The sequence below is a fragment of the Falco biarmicus genome, chromosome 5 (assembly GCF_023638135.1).
Source record: "Falco biarmicus isolate bFalBia1 chromosome 5, bFalBia1.pri, whole genome shotgun sequence".
In the NCBI taxonomy this organism is placed as follows: domain Eukaryota; kingdom Metazoa; phylum Chordata; class Aves; order Falconiformes; family Falconidae; genus Falco; species Falco biarmicus.
In genome coordinates this window covers 2,335,310-2,352,578 of record NC_079292.1, presented here as the reverse complement: position 1 = coordinate 2,352,578, position 17,269 = coordinate 2,335,310, and the positions used below count along the sequence as shown (strand labels likewise).

Sequence of the window (17,269 nt, the reverse complement as noted above, 5' to 3'; positions counted from 1 at the left end):
CAGTGTATACATCACAATCTAACATCATTATTTCAGTTGTTCCTTAGACACTGGCAACCACGGCTAATTATATTAGAGATGAGATATAAAAAATTTTAAAAACTGTGTGCTATGCCTGTCTTAAAATTTTAGACCTGTCTATAAAAAATAATGACATTGAAATAGCTATCATTGTCTCTCGTATCTTTCCTACTCTTCCCTGTTTCTGGAAGACTTGATAGGTCTCGGGAAGAAGCGAACTGAGTCAAAGAAATATTAAAAAAACTCTTTAAAGACCTCCCCTTTTTTTCCTCTTTTTTAAAAAAAAATTCAAATACTGAATCGTATCTGCACATATGTGTGATAAACTCTCTGGGTAAAAGCTCCTTCTGTGAAAATCGAGCCACCTGCAGCTGAGGTCGGAGCGCCGCGATGTTCCTCTGTCAGCAGCCCTTCACCAGCGCATGGCAGCAGGGGTGGAGGCTCCAGGTCCTGGGCTGACAAGCAGGGAAGAAGCCAGAGGCCGGTTTCTCGTTAGCCAGATCCTCCCCACAGCTTACATTATTTTACTGATCTACTGCCCACATTAGGACTCTGGGCTTCCTAAAAAGAAAGACCGATTTTCCTCCCCAAAATGCCTGACAGCAGGTGGTCTATTTAGGCACTAAATAGGCAAAATAGACAGCAGGTACAGGCAAGATGCCTGTCTGCATGCAGCCATCGTTTAGCAGCCTTAGAGGAGAGTTGTGCAGTGCACAGTCCCTTCTGACCCTATAAAAATGCAGTGGCACGTATTTTCTGCTCTGGAGGCGATGCCTGTTGGTGTGCCACAGTGCCACGCAGCACGGGGACCATGCCTGGAAAGCCAAAGCACGAGGTGGGCATACCCTATGGGGTTTGGAGCCCAGGCGTGAGCTGTGGGCAGAGGGTGGGCCAGGGGACTGCAGACAGCTGGCCCCAACCGTGCTGGCCAGCCCTGGACTGCTCAAATTACCGATTAAACCCAACAGACACTGCAAAGGCAAAGACCTTTTCCCAGCCATTTCCAGCCCACTCACCTTGCTGGAGCCTGAGAAAGCTGCAGCCATCCTGCCGGAGACGAGGCCCCCCCCATCCCTCCCCACCCTGCCTACAGCTGCCAGACTTCTGCACTGGGAGGGGTAGAGAAATTATGTGACTTCAGCCTTGAGCCGCCGCCTTGGTGTTAAAAGCATTGGTTGCAGTATGACACAGCGCCTGGATCACCTGCATTGCTTCTCTCCTTGGAACGCACAAACACCGTCTTCTTCTTATAAGGAGCCTGGGTGCATGTCAAAAACCTGCATCCCGATGCCACCGCAGTCACTAGGTATGGAGACCTTTCCCAGGACCTGCATGTTGATTTGCAGCCAGGTCCTGTTTTCACCTCACTGCTGATGACCATGTCGAAACCGCCGATGGGCAGATCTAAAGGAGTGCACTTCCTCCAAGATCCTGTCCTTCGTTATTGGATACCAGCAGGGGGGATTCAGCTTCAGGTTGTCCCCAGCTGTGCCCAGGGCCTGGGGAGGATGTGGGACACCTTTAGATACGAGCTAAATGCAATGGGAGCCACCAAGCGAGACCTCACAGGAAAAGATGTTGGTTAGAAACCCCGGAGGTCTCGGAGGTGCCCAGCTGAGCCCAGCTCTGCGTGATGGAGACGTCCAGCTTCAGCACAGTGCAGCAATCCTTGTACCACATGGGGACAAGCAGCTCTTCCCACTCCGCACAGGAGCGCGTCACCCTCCCATCTCAACAGGCTCCTGCTTGTTACCCAAAGCAGCAGCTGACAGTCAAGCGCTGGTGACAAAGGTGCCTGCTGCTCATTAAAAAACATATAAAATTAGACAGACTACAAGGTAGGTCTTCCTAAAGAGAGCATCAAAATCAACACCTGGCAAATGCTCTTCAACTGCCTCCCCTGCAAGGGCTTCCCTTTAAATTAAAGTCTCACTCATCAGCTGTATTTCAGCAACAAATTAAGAGAAGAAAAGGGTTTTTAGGTCACCTCAGCCACAGCAAAAGGAAATGGAGACCAAGGGTCCCCTGAGCCCAGGCTGGCCCAGCATAGCACAGTCCCCCAGCTCTGCCGGCAGTGCTTCGGATCTGCAGACTTCGCCTTGGAGAGGGAGAGACCGGGTAGTTCCTGCACTTCAGGAACTACACAAAACAGTATAAAACCAGACAGAAACAATTACCCTAATGAAAGAGGCTAAACAACGCAGGACAGGCGAGGCTCCCCGCTGTAACGGTGCCCCCCTTTCCTCATCGTGGCTGCTCTCATTACCTTAGCCCAAGGCACAGAGCCAGCAGCACAGTCCTTCCCACACAGAGCTGGCTGATTAAAAACGTAACGGGCACGATACAATGTGGAACAACAGGGTGGAAATGAGGGTAACAGCCTAAACAAGAACTCTGTTTTGCTAAAAGTTCAGGTTTTGTCTGCAACCTTTGTGGCTGTAGCTGCAGGAGAGAAGAGCAGGACCCCTTCCACCTCTGCCCGCCCACCACTGGTGGCATCAGGACTGCACCGGCCCCATGTGCCTGTTGCCAGAGGCACAAAGCCCCGAGCACTTCCATCACTTGTCCTGGCTGGGACAAGCTTGAGCATGAAGGCGTGACGACTCTCCTGGCCAAGAGGAGAGCGAAGCAGTGACCTGTACCCAGCCGGGAGCTGCAGAGGGACAGCACCTTGTGCCCACTGCTCTCTGTGCTGGGCATACGCGAGCTGCCCCATCCCACCTCCCACACAGCTGTGTAGAGGCCTGCAGCTCAGTGTAAGCACCTCCAACCAGTCGCTAAAGCCAGCTGAGCAGCACAGCCTGGGCTCAGAGGGGTCATCAAGTTTGCAGGCACTGTGAGGGTCCTCTGGGCCGAAAAGCTTCAGCAGCTCGCTCCATTTGGACAACTGCAGGGTTGGGTGCCCACCACAGGAGCTTTAAAGCACCTACATTTGGGATTTACTCCCTCTTGGAGATCCAGCCTTGCCAGAAATCAGGAGTGCGAGCAAGCCTGTCACCACGGTGCTCCCCCACCACAGTGTGCAGCATCCCTCGCCAGGTGCTCGGCTCTCTCATCAGCTGATCTGTTTCTGAGCAAACTGATGCGATTGCCGAAATGGCACTGCTGAAAGCAGGGAAAAAGCGTCTCTCATCAGGGCTTTCTTGTCAGTAATTAAAATAAGTTAAAAAATCTAATTCCTAAAAATAAGAACTTAGAAGTAACTGAAACCTGGCACCTATGTTTTGATTTTATATTCTCCAACAAAAATGTTGGCAGCAAGGAGGATTATACTACAGTGTTTTGAAGTAATACAGCCACAGAGTAACATAAATAGCTTATGAAGGATCTTGTGTGATGTGTTTTGACACAGAACTCACAGGCCAGGTTCCCAGCGCTGTCATGGGAACCTCCCAACACCAGCAGCGCCCCAGGCTGCCGGCAGTGCCCAGGGACTGGCCACGGCCGAAGGGTCCCCACCCCAGCCTGGTGCTGGTGAGCTCCATGACTCAGCTGCTGCTTTTGAAAAGCAACGTGAAATCATAAAAAGTGGAATCATAAATACGGAGGTAAACACACCAAATGCTGAAATCAGCGAGAGTATTTTCTTTGCAGACCAAGGGTACGGTAGTGTAACGGGAGCAGGACGTACCCCATCTGAGGATGCAAGTTCCCCCTATCTAGGTTTTAAAAGCACCATTAGAAAGTGTGTTTGCCTAAGAACAATTCTCACACAGGGATGTGCCGACAGGGATCTGGGAAGCCTGAGCTTTGTCCTGGCAGCCGCCACTGCTGGTACAACCAGTGACACATCTGCACCCAGCTTACAAGCTGAGGATAAGACTTTGCAATGATTCAGGACTCCAGCACCACCAGCAACTTTCTTTTTTCACACAGGCCCACAAACCAACCCTCAGTCTACCTATAGTTTACACCAACCCACGTCTGAACCTCTGAAGCTGGGTCAAGTGTAAGTCTGCCCAAGCTCCACTTTAAAGAGATGGTGAACACTGGCCATAGGGGAAAACCAGGGAAAGCATTCTGCTGCCTTGGGGGAGCTGCAAGAAATGAGATAAAACCATTTCCACCAGTTACTCTCCCCACCTCCTTTTGCAAAAGGAGGCACCACAGCTTCCTTCTGGCAAACACTCACTTGTCCCACACCCAACCCTCTAGAAGCCAAATTTCCCAGCAGATTTAATCAAAAAGTGACTAACCAGCTAAGGCAGGCAGAAGCACTCCCAGCCTTGCAGTATCAGATTCCAGGTGATGCCCAGAGAGGTCTCCTAGGAGCAGTGCCACCACCTCCCAAGCCACGCGCTGGCCCTTGGCCCCTGTGGGAGCACGGGACAGCTGGAGGCAGCTTCAGGAACTGGAGTGGAACGAGCTACAGGTGCACGATGGCTGGGCAGGGGTTAAGGGCCTGGAAAAAGGCGGCCTAGCTTCATGTGATAAATCTGCTGTGCACTGAAAGGTAAGGTTTTGGTCTGTTTCTCAGTGCCCACAGGCACATATGCAGAAAGGAGAAAGTAAAACCGGAGACTAACACGGGTTTAAACAAAACCAAACCTTTTTTACTTAAATTCAACAACATCCAAGATCCTTACTTGTGATTTTTAGGATGAGTGAGGTAACAAGTCTTCTGCTTCTTCTGCATGGGGCTCCGGGGCAGCTACTCCCGCTCCCCGCCCCCGGATTCCAGGAGAGACGAGCCCAGCTCAGCACAGCCCCTGACACAACCCACTCAAACAGAAAGCCCACCACCCCTCCTGGCCATGCTTCCTGGCTGCCCTCCAACCATCCCTGCCCCGACTGCAATGGACCCCAACAACAGATGAGCAACTGCCACCCCCTCCTCGCCTTTTTGCCAGCTCCGGCTGAAGTTCTGAGAGAAGGAGCAGGGGAAAAGTCAGGGCGTGAAGGAAGCAGATTTAGCAGATTAAACATACCTCTAACAGCACACAGACTCTAAATATTTGCACAATCGGGTTTTGTCTGGAGTTAACTCGCACACGCACAAACCTTAGTTTTAGCCGAGTTTCTTTCCGTTATTCTTTACTATTATAAACTTAGGACCAGCCTTTAATGTTTATCCAGTTTACATTCTGAAGTTACCTCTGAAATCTGATGGGCACTGCAAAATCGAAAAGGACAATACAGAAGCCATTGCACATGCCAGCTCTGCTACAGTCACCAAACCCCCACCTGGGGCTGCAGACCCAAGGGCAGCTAAGCCAGCCTGGACCAGCTTGCTGTGCTGGAACGGGAGACACACACTGCTCTTCTCATTGCTCGGGTCCTCTGCTGGGTTCCTGCCATTTTAGGAAGGTCTGGTGAGCCCTGGTGCTGGCATAACGTAAGTGGCAGGAGGCTGGGAGCTCTTAGTTTGGCACAAAACCGTAGTCAGCTTTAAATGTTTGCTTGAACAGAGGCCAGCGTTTGGGTTTTTCAAGGTGTTTGCTCAGTTCAACCTGGAGCCTGGCTCTCTGCCTCTCTGCAGGCGTTAATGGGCTCCCGTCATCCACAAGGCAGGAGAAAGCTGTACGATGCACAGTAAGTCTTCACTAAGCAGTCCACCTTGTTGGGAATATAAAACAATAAAACTACTCAAATACTAGGAATAAATCTTAAGTATGAGTTAGTAGAGCAGTAAGTCCAGGTCATTTGCTGAGGCCATATACAATTTTTTTGAGTGTTTATTTTCCCCAAAAAGTACCAAATGCAACTGATATTTGCCACACAGTGGCCCTGCATGAAGACCACAGTGGTCATATTTGAAAATGGCTGTATTAGGGCAATACAATAAATCCACATTCTTCACATAAACACTTTTTAGACAGTTTTTGGTATATTTGAAAGCAACGTCTGGATGCATCGTTGAAGACAGCACTTCCCCTCCTTTTCCAGAAGCCCTTCTGAACTCTGCTCGGCTACAGATGGTGTGGAGGGCACCTACAGCCATCTCAAGTCCAGTTTTGGACCCAAAGCTGCCTGTCCCCTGCATCCCATCCGTCCTCCTTTCCAGCAGACACCACTTCAGTCCTGCATCACCTAAACCAGGGCTTAATCCCCCCCCACTGTGCCCTGCTTCCCTTGGAAAGCGCCCAGAACCACTCATCCTGCGTAAGGATTTGAGTGCAGACACAGCTGCCACCACTCCATGAGCCATGCAGTCAGGGTTGCTTATTTTGGTAAGTCATAGGGGTCAACCCACCACGAGAAACTACGTCAAGCTCCACCTATGAGCAGGAAAATGGCTTTCTAAGGCATCTCCCTTGCCAGGTGAGCACTGTGAGCACTGATGATGCCCTGTATAGCTCTGGAAGATTCCATAGAGCCCATCCACTAACCGACACCATGCACACATTTCCCACAAGCATCCAAAACACAGGGTGCCGCAAGAAAAACCCATGTGAACACAGGAAAAAGCCTTGCGTTAATATGCTAAACCCCACCTCCCAAAAGTAAAGAAAGGGAAATGCTACCATTATATATATACATTCCACAAAGAAATGACCCATGGAAGTTGCCATTCACACCCCAGGACCCACCCCCAGTTTTTCCCAAACAGCATCTAGAAGATTTAAGCTTTTTCCCCTGACCTTTTCTTTGCGAAGAGCTGCTTTTGGTCCCAAATACTTCTCACATAGATCCCACTTCTGTAAATTTATAGACATGCATGGTATTTTGAAGGACTGTGGGGTTTAGAAACAGCTCATGTCTCTTTTTCCTGTTGTGTGGCTGGTTAACATTTGTGAGTGGTTAATTATGTTTCTGGTCACAAGGAGACAATCTTCCGCAAAGGAAAACCAACAGTGGATGTAGTTTGGTTTATAGACTCTGTATTTCAAGCAGCCCTTCAAAAATACTTACCTGACGTAAAAAACCTTAACTTAGGGGGATGATTTTCAGAATATCTTACTGACTGAACTGTGAGAGGTTAAAACCTCATGCCCCCTGCTCAAGAGACTAGCACGGAGATGCCTGAGCAAATACTAGCTTAGGTTCAAGCAGTCCTTCCCAAATGCCATTTGCAGCAGGCAGCTACTTCTAAGTTTATTCCTCTGCAGACACGTATTTTGCTTAACGTAGGCTTTCAACTCCATTATTTTCACGGGCTGCTAAAGCAAGCTTGAGAAAGCAAGCACTGTCTTCAGGAAGACCACCCCCTCCCCCCAAGTGCCATGCAGTCTATGGCCAAAAGGAGACTTGCAGGCCCCACGCTCTCCTTCCACGAGGCTTCAGGCAGGTGGGGTTGAGTCGAGTCCAGTCTCTGCGAGTACTGCCGCAGATGCAACTCATCTCGTACAAATATTTAATGAAAAATGCATTAAAGTCGTGCAAGAGGGAAGCATTGTCAGGACAAGTTAGGTACTGTCAGAACACATAAAATACCAGCTTAAAAGCACCATTGTATCACCAGATGCAGCGCTGCCATCATGAGAAAATGGAGCACTGAAAAAAATGGAGCCGCACACATTCACGACTGGAGGATCTGTCCCAGAGTGATCTATTTCAGCTGAGCAAAACACAGAAACGAGCATTGTAGAGGCAAACAAAGAGGTCTGGATTAGATGGCCAGGCAGCCCACTCCTGGCTGTTACACTCCTACCCACAGACAAAGGCCGGTGCAGCCGCTGAGCGCCAGCGCTGGGCAGTGACCCCCCCGGCACACGGCGTGACTAAAGCAGCCCCCCCGACATTTAACCCCAGCAGGTTACAGGGCGGCACAGCCAAAGGCGCAGCTGTTAGGTACCCCTCAGTGTGACCGATGAGCTGAAGCGAGGCAGATGCTGCAGAACAGCCCTCTCTGGATGTGGGATGCCTCTGCCGAGCACACCTCCTGCACACCTCTGGGGTGGGAAAGGGCTCACCCTTGCCTGCAGCGCCCGCCTGTAGCACAGCCTGCCGCTATCTTTGCGTGGAGGAGCTCTGGCAGACAGGAGTTGGTACCCCTCGTGCCACCCATGCCCTCCTGCAATGGCAGCACCTTAGAAATCACCGGTTGCTTTTTCATCCCTTAAATTAACCGTACAGTTACAAGGGGACAGATGTACTTACCAAGATCTGAAACCCAATATATATCAACAGGATTAGCTAAAATAAAAGTACATTCCTTGGGCTTCAAAAGCAGTGAGAAACAAAACCCACCGCCTCCCCTGCAGTGATAGTGCTTTTTGGCAGATTCATAGCCACCACAGCTCACCTCGTTTCAAGAAATCTCGTGTAGTTTTGACAGACAAGTTATTAAAGTTTGTAAAAAGCATTAGCACAAAGCATTTTTAGGTTTATTTAAATAAAAATTATAATTTATACAAGACTTTTTAAACAAACAAGATTTTCTTAAAAAATGTACAGGGCAAATAATTTCATTATTTCAATTCTTCATACAGTATAAGTCTTTTGTCAAACAAAAGTTACACTGATAATGAATTATTTACAACTTCAAAATATAGACTCAAACTTCAGACATAAAAATTTTAACATCCATTATATTTCAATGATTAGTAGAAATTAAACATCTGCCAAAATGTACAGAATTCAATAAAAACTACCAGTGTTTTTAATACAAGTTTAAGTAGCCAAAAAAAGTACATCCTTTCATCTCTTCATGATTGAGTAAAACCTCTTTTCTCTTTGTCTGCAGGAACAAGGGTAGGGGTTTGCTGCTGGCATCCTGTGTGATGTTGCTACTAATAGCTCGTTTTATTCAATCTTGCCTCACAAAAGCTACAGAGCACGGAAAGGCATGATTTCATATTTCAGCTTTTTTTTTTGCCTTTTGAATTCAAATGGTCACTGATAAAGAATTAAAGCAGTCAGTTTTCATCACCCTTTTTTTTTTTTTTTTCCTCTTTAAAAGGGACTCAAACTAACCAATGCACTTTTAAAGAAGTTATATCCAATTACGCGTGAATGATCCAGCAATGAACCACGGACATCAACAGAATTGCAAATATAAACAGCAAACAGACAGAATGACAAGAACATCACTTTCTGCTATTTGAAGCACTTTACAGTTAAGTGGTACAACCCAGCCTGTTACTGAAGTGCACCAGGTTACACTGCAAAACTACACAGGAAGATTGGAATTTCAGGCGAGAGCTTCAATGTAATTATACAAGTCAAGTATATATTTACTCACTGTCCATCCCCTCTTGCCCACCAAACCTGGGAGGGTGTAGCAGGAGGAAAAGCAGAAGTAAACACACCGAGGTTACCTTCTAGTGTCTCTGAAGTCACATACGCCACCGGAGCAGTTATGTAGCAGGAACCTGGACGACCCAATGTAAAGCAAACTTTGCAAAATACGTACACAGATATTTGTCAATTATATTACAACTCTATTTTTTTAAAAAAAAACCAGTCTGTTTTCTATATATTAGAGTGAAACAATGTTGCATTGCAGTTTGCACTAGGTTTACTGTATCTCTACTAGGCTTAACCTCTAACTTTTAAGTTCACACTGTTAAAGTGCGGATTAATTTCAAATGTCAACACATTAGATTTTACAAGTTTCTAATTTCTTTATCCAGAAAAAAAAAGAAAATTTAAAAGCATATTGTACATGAGGCATTTCAGTCTGGGAAAAGGATAATGATTTCTTTTCTCCCTCTCCAAAGCCTAGGTATGGTTAACTGTCCTGGCACCGTCAGCACAGGACCTATAGCTCCTCCAGTAACCAGAATCTAGGCCAACCCCACATACTAGGGTCAACCAGTGAAGGGTGGGAGGGGGAGGAGGTAATAAGTGCAAGTCGACTGATTTCCTACTGAAACTGCTGTTATGATCAGAGTGAAGGTATAAATTACACTTGAAAAATGATACAAAAATAAGAAAAAGAGCATGCTCTCTGTAAAAAATATAGTTTTCTGTTTCTCCAAAAAAAAGGATAACCTTGAACACACCCAAGGGATTTTTCTTCTTAAGACAAAATGAATGAATCTGATTACGATTTATATAACATTAAGCGATTTTAATGCCTATTTGTTATCCACACTAACTATTCAAGGAAGCGTTTAGAAAAGGAAGCCAAATGATAATAGACAACAATTACAAAAACCGATTAATTGATTTTCAAAGTAGGTTTGATGAGAAAAATTTAAGATCAAGAATTTTTACTTAAATGAAACCTGAATGTGTAAAGTGAAGAAACCATAAAGTGTCAAGCCACATCCATATTAGAACTTGGCAAAATGGATTTCCCACCAGCTTCACTTACATTTTAAGTTTTCAGGCCTTAAGTTATACCATACCAAAGGAGGTGTCAGAAATGCACCCCTTTTTCAGGTCACGTAAAGACATGTTCAAGTGCTACTCTAAAGGGAGAACTCGATGACAGCGTTTTAGCTGTTACGGTGGATTCTTCCCCATGCTTGTTTACATTTCCACCCAGGGCAAGGAGTTTTATCCCATCAGTGTTTCACTTTACAGTACCCAACCAGATCACAGTATTCAACAGTATTTCTTCACTATCAAGTTCATATGAAGCTCTTCATTATCATGCCTCTTCATGGCCAGACTGAAATAAGGTTTGTACAGTTTGACTGCCACCTTCTCCATTACTGCTGCATTTGCTGAGAGACTTTAATTAAAAAATGTGCTAAGAGTTAAATACCCTTTGGTGTTTGTCTCCCTCTCCCTCCTTCGTTTTTACCCCTTTCCCTATAAAGAAAGAAAATTCCTGTTTAAAAAAGGAGACAAAAAATTCATGAAATTTAGTCCCATTTTCACATAAGAATTTACATCTCCATTGGTTTTTTTTGGGACATTCACATAATGTCTGGAAACATCCATCCCACTCAACTCAAAAGACACAGCAAAGGAAAAGACATACTGGAAGGCTTGGCATAACTCCTACTGTGCTTTCATGAAAATGCAAATAAAATTCTAAACCTCTCAGATGGGTGCTATTATATAGAGTATAAAAGCTTTCTAATATTAAAGAGAGAAGTCAATATGTGCTTTGCTGCTAGACAGGCCTGAGAGAGTTTAAAGGAGCACAGCCTTCCTGCTTTACCTGGCAGTTGGGTTTAATTGTTACTAAAATTTAATTTTGCAAGGGGCAAGACAGCAACATACCAATGCCCCTCAAACGATGCTTTGAAAAGGAACTATTGCTTTCACTTGCTGTATTATAGTGTTATTTCACTACAAGGTAACTCAAGACAAAAGTCAAATTAAAAAAAATTCATGTCTCAGTTTAGTTTAATTATCCACCTCCCCCAGCACGAAAAGCCTGCAGGTCTTTAATGCATTAACATACAAACACCTTGTACATACAACATGTACAATAGTTGAGCCCTTCCGTGACAAATATCTACAGAAATACAAATATATGATGCCTAACATTTTAGGAACAACATTTTGGTGCCCTCTTTTATAAAAAGTATTTGCCTGCCTTCCTTCCTCTTACTTTGGTTAATTAGGAAAGGAAGATATAATTACAAACTTTCTCCTCCAATTCACTGTACAAGCAATTTAAACATTTGCACGCAGGAAAAATTGAACCTAACCAAACTGGTAAAATACCCTTCTGCGATACAACAATCAGCAAGAAGTTCTTTTGAATGCAGTTATAAATATGGAAACGCTAAGATGCTAATACTTCCTTGGTGTTGCTATCAGTTTTAATAAAGAACCCAATTAAAAATTCTGAGCAGAAGAAAGAGACTTCAGGGTGCTGCAGTCATCATTCTCACATCTTGGGGAAAAATATCCAAGAAAAAGGGACAAATGTATCCCTAGTGGTATCAGTGGAATAAAAAGAATCAATCTGTTTCACTTTGTTATTTAGTCAGTTCTCCAAGTTATCTTCCCAGCTTTTAATGTCAGTAAATAAACATTAAAAGTGCTTAATGTGCAAGGCTAATAGTGATGATAGCACTTTCACTGTTTTGTTTCATTTTGTTTTTTGTTTGTTTTTTTTTTTACAAAAACCTTAAAAACAAACATGAAGGCATATATAAAATACACTTGATTTATGTAACAGAGAGAATATAAACCACCAGACAAGAAAAATTATTGCAAAATAGATGAGGATGTTCATTTTTTTCACTACCAAGTTGTAAAATAAGAAAGTTTCCTTTAGATCTTCTAAGACAAGATACTAGCTCTCACTGCTTGACGATGCAGAGGTTATTTTCACATACTGGTTGAAAATTGTCTCAAAAGCTTCATCTCTGTGTACCATGGCACCAAACACCAAAGGCTAAATGACAGAAAAAAAACCAGATCATGTCAGTCCACAGAAGAAAAAAAACTTCCTCTAGGTATAGTTCTGGACAAGTCAATAGAAACAAGAGAGTAACTGTACTCAAAGTGCATTAATAAAGATATACGAATCCTTTTCTCTGCTAAATCTGTGGATATATGGCAGAGTTTCTAGTATGTTTCCCTTCTTCCTAAACCAACCGCGGCATTAAATGTGTCTGCACAGAGTATTAGCAACCGAGAACACTGTAACTCACTTTCCATCTGCTCAGGGCATGACGTTTTCCTGACCGACCTCTGCCTTCATTAAAGACTTTAAAAAAATCTGTATCGGTGCCTCTTAATTTTGGCTCATAGAATATTTATCTAGGTAATTAACATTATTAACCTCATAATTAAAAGCATTTCTCAATAGCAAACAGCAATCAGGAAACCTGGTACAAGTTGTGTGACTTGGCAAAATGTTATAAATAATTGATTGGTTTAAAATAAGGTTTAGTCGTATGTTAAAGAAAGTTTCAGTTGTCCAAAAGGTATTTGAGGCTTAGAGAAAATTAAATCTTTAGCACCATAAGACTGAAACAGGAAAATTTAATCCGAGGGTCAGGCCCTTCCACCCCAAAGCCTCCTCACCCATGGATACTCCCAAGCCATCAGCTTTTCACTTCAGACTACACAGCAGAGCAGCACCCATGCTCCTGATGAAGGACGCTGGTGAACGGTCAATGGAATTAATGAAATAATGGAGCAGAAAGGACGGAGAAAATTTTTCTGAAGTGTTATAGTAAAATAGTCCAGATGCAGGAGAACAAGCTGAACGTTTAGTTCACTAAAATTCTGAAGACAAATATACTGAATATTAGACAAGTGAATTTAAATAAAAAACAACAGCAAACAAACACTGGCATAAGGAAACAACAATAACAAAAAAAGCCTATATTCTGGTGCTAGCCAGAGAAGGAAGAAAAAAAGGGCATGAAGTCAAACACAGCAATACAGATACAGCCAGCTGCTTACTTTTTGTGTCGATGGTGTTGATACAGCAATACCCATGCCTGATCCCGGGAGAACAGAGAGCACTTTATACTAAAAAGAAAAAACACACAGATGAAAGATATCTTATATACTGAACAACTGCAAAAGGTGCTGAGGAGGTTACACAACTCATCACTGGTATGTCCTCCCAGCCACAACTAACAGACCTCCGTTAAAAACAGGAGGCGGCCAGAAGCTGTTCCCTAACCCCAGAGTCAATGGGTACAGCATTGCCTGTACAACAAGAACCTGCCTCTCCTCCTCCTCCTCCTCCTCCTCCCGTGTGCCGCGGCACAGCCAGCCTGCCTGCCAGAACCAGCCCCGGCCCCAGCTGAGCGCCCTGGTACCGCTACAGCACGTGGGAGCTGGCCCAGCCGCGATGCCAGGGACCACGCCAGCAGCTGGATGGGGCAGGCAGGCAGCACAGCCCAGCCCCACGCGCACCTATGCACCTGAGAGCGTGCCTGGGAGCATCGCCTAGAGGTTTCCCTAGAAGTAACGTTCATCCACTGTTTAAAGCAGCAGCAAGCAGACCAGAAAAAGCTCCTTTTTCAAAATTAAATAGACAAACAGGCTATGTACAGGGCATTGGGTTTTGAGGTTTTTTTCTTCTTAAAGAAAGTCCCCAAGGATAAGAAAGAATACAGTTACCTGAACTGGGGCACATCCCCAGCGGGAAGACAGCCCAAGTCTGACCTGTGTTTCCTACTTGCAAATAAAACCAGGTGCGGTACATTTTTATGTCTGGGTGCACGCTCCCTGTCTCACCTTCATTAAAAACGTTAGACAGATGCAAAAGGACCTTTATGGCAGTAAAGGCCTACTAAACAACGGGTCAGTATTAGTTCAAGCATGATGTTTAAAATCCACCAATATGCATTATTAATTCCAACAGGAACGTCCAAGTTGAGCGTAAGTTGCCTGCTTTATAGACACGTGATATAAATAAGAAGGCATTCATTTGAAAACCTGGAGGTACTTAAGCAGTAGACACCGGGCTGAGGTGTTTCTTTGACCAGCATGATTTCACCTGTGGCACTCACGGCCAGAGGATGTAGTAGAAAGCAGGGGTGTCTGCGTTTAAGGGGGAGGACCAGTTCAGAGAGGGTAACAAAAAGTGACATTAAATATCAGAGTGACACAAGGCACCAGTAAAGCCATTGGTGACTGCAGGCTGATAAATTCAACCAGAGGAAGGATGGTATCCTACTTGCTATGCTTCCAACCATCCACTTGTTTCCTGTTAGTGACGGGATGCCAGCTAGACAAAACTAGATGGCACAGCCTGATCCAGTCTGGCTATTGTAATGATTTACCTGCCTCCACTGAAAAATCCCTCTTCCCTCGAAGGTATATTTTAAGGGATATCTAAGGGATAACTTTTAAGATGGTGCATCTACCGATATCAACATCCAAACTGAAGTCAGTATTACACAATCCCCACTACCACAAAATCTTCTTAAAACCGACACAGCTATAGTCAATGCAGGAGTTAAGAAACAACGCAACTTTAATTTTAAAATAAGTCAGGAGTATAAGGGTTTAGTAAACTACTTTGCCTTGTGGTGAGTCCAAATGGCTAAAGAAGCAGTTCTGGGAAATATTATTTATCACAGAATTACATTTTACTAGTAAAAATTATGAATGGCGTGCTTTTTCAAAGTGACATAAGCAGAAGGGCAAAACATTACCAGCTGAACAGAAAACCAGCTTTCTCCCCTATTTGCAAAACAAAACAGACATACCTTCTGAATATCTGTTATATCCGTTAGCTTTATAACTTTATTTCTTTTAGATGAGCCAGATTTGGAGCTTTCAAAGCACAAGTAACTGAAGAAAAAGAAAGAAAATGCTCATTTTAATACAGTATTCTAACACAATGTTCTCAGTATCCCTTCTGTCACTTCTGAAGTTTGAAGTTTCACAGGTTAAGATCAGTTTCAAAAAAAAAAACCCAAAACCCCCAAAAAACCAAAAAAGAGGCACACAGCACACAATTCAGTAATTCAGTTATGGCTTCTAATTCAGAGCAAACATTTGTAAATTCCAGCAACTGGCTAATGTGACTGAAAGCCCAGAACATACTGTATGCACATACACACGAAAATCTTGTATTTATATTCCTGCACTGAATGGTTAAACCTGACAAGCATTTTAAAGACAGAGGAAGCAGATATACCCTTAAACAGTTGAAATACCAAATCTCAAAAGGCTTATAAATCCTTTACCATCCTAAAAGAGTAATGAAAAACACTGCATTAGTTTCATGTTATTGTGATGCAAACAAAAGCTCCGATTTCTAAATGCTGGAGAGTGCTCACCATCACTAGGTGACACAGCATACAGATGAGCTTTACTCCCATTCATTACACTCCAATGGAATGTCAGGGCAAGACCCAAACAGTAGTGAAGATAAGTTATTCAGCCCTGGGAGGCTAGGGGGTAAGTAAGGATTAAAAAAAATAAAAATCAAGTACTAGATCTGCCACCAAGGTTTGAGTATCTGTTTTCTTTTTGTTGCACATTGTTTCAAGGAAGCCATACACTCAATTTGCTTTAAAAAAAACCCACCTAAGAGTATTTGCCAAATAACCATTGATCACCACTCTCAAAGTACGCTTAACTTTTATGGTGGGTTTTTTTTTAGTATATATAGTTAGTTAGTATGTTATCCACATCAAGAACTGCACCAACTAACAAATGACTATACAGAGCACTCTTCATTCCTATGCAAGCCCTTCCAAGGCAAAATCACATTTGTCAAGTGCTACCACACTCCAGATTCAGCTCACCCTCCCCTCCCCTATGGTGTTTTGAGGACTTAAAGCACCAGGAAGAGGCATTTTTGTTTCAAAACACTGTTAAAGGATTACTTTTAGATTCAAATTTTTCGATGCCTGTTTTATTTCCCTCCTGAGAAATGTGTGGAGTGCAATGACTCACTTTTCTGTGACATAAAGAACTCCATTCCTGATGTAGTCTGTAGGCATCTTCCGATCTCTGTTAATCAAGCAACAGCGCCAGCCATTTTCACACACTGAAAAAGTCATAACAAGAAATCTTACTTCAAGAAAAAGACAGGCATTACCCCCAAGTTTCCTTATAAAACAGCAGAAAACACTGAAAATTAAACTTTAGATACCTAAAACTAGAAGTGTTTACAAAGAAAAGCCTAAATGTGTTTTTAGGCATCGTAACACCTGTTTTAACACTGGTTTTAAAAAACCCTAAACCAAAACGCACCCACACAATTATTCCTTTTAACTTGATTATTCCATTTGCATTACCACAAAAGGCACACCAGGCTGTGCATTCTTTCAAAGAACTGCAAGGATGTGGAATGAAAGAGACTGTCTCTGTTCATCCTAATTTAAAGCAAGCCTTTTTAACCAAAAGCTTATACCTGTACATTGCACAGAACGGGAATTCAATTTTAAACTATCCTTAGCTTTTTAGTAAATACTCTACCAACGTAGCCTTCCTGTTGCGTAATACCTGCCAAAGGACGCTCATTTTCTGACAGGTTAAAAACTTCATGGAAATTCCCTCTCTTGGTGGTATGAAAACGACTTGTGTCTTCATCTTTGCTTATTCCAGTTGGGGCACTTGAGCCCACGTAACTTCTGGATGCTGCTGTTTGAAGCTGCAGGAAAATAAACATGATTCCAAAATTTCAACACCAACATTTAAGCTGTGCTCTTAAAAAACCAAAACCCAACCTAAACTTGGCTAACTACTCTTCCTAAAAAAAGAAAAAGAAATAAAAATCTGTAATACAACAATTTTCATTAACGACTTCCCTAAAATTAACTTTGGACGATGGCACTATACTATGGCACTATTCCATTGCTATAGCACAAAACCAGTGTGCTATCTGAACATAACCTTTCAAAGTGCTGCCCTTTGATGGACACCCTTTGCTGGGGTGAAAGCAGATGGTGCTAAACGCACCGATATTAAAATACCATTTATCTACAGGAAGGGGTATATTTGATAAGATACTGCTAAGTTACTGCACACA

At 43.7% G+C, this 17,269-nt stretch overlaps 1 protein-coding gene across 2 annotated transcripts in view; it reads right to left on the bottom strand.

The window, feature by feature from the left end:
• Nucleotides 1-8,266: 8,266 nt before the first annotated feature.
• GRAMD4 (GRAM domain containing 4) overlaps nucleotides 8,267-17,269 on the bottom strand; it is an 84,920-nt gene continuing 75,917 nt past the window's right edge. For both annotated transcript variants that reach the window (XM_056340338.1, XM_056340337.1), the window contains exons 15-19: nucleotides 16,744-16,891; nucleotides 16,192-16,285; nucleotides 14,994-15,078; nucleotides 13,231-13,299; nucleotides 8,267-12,211 (exon numbers count right to left, since the gene is read on the bottom strand). In XM_056340338.1, the coding sequence (XP_056196313.1) occupies nucleotides 12,110-12,211; nucleotides 13,231-13,299; nucleotides 14,994-15,078; nucleotides 16,192-16,285; nucleotides 16,744-16,891 (498 nt within the window). In that variant the 3' untranslated portion in view covers nucleotides 8,267-12,109. The remainder of the gene's footprint in view (nucleotides 12,212-13,230; nucleotides 13,300-14,993; nucleotides 15,079-16,191; nucleotides 16,286-16,743; nucleotides 16,892-17,269) is intronic.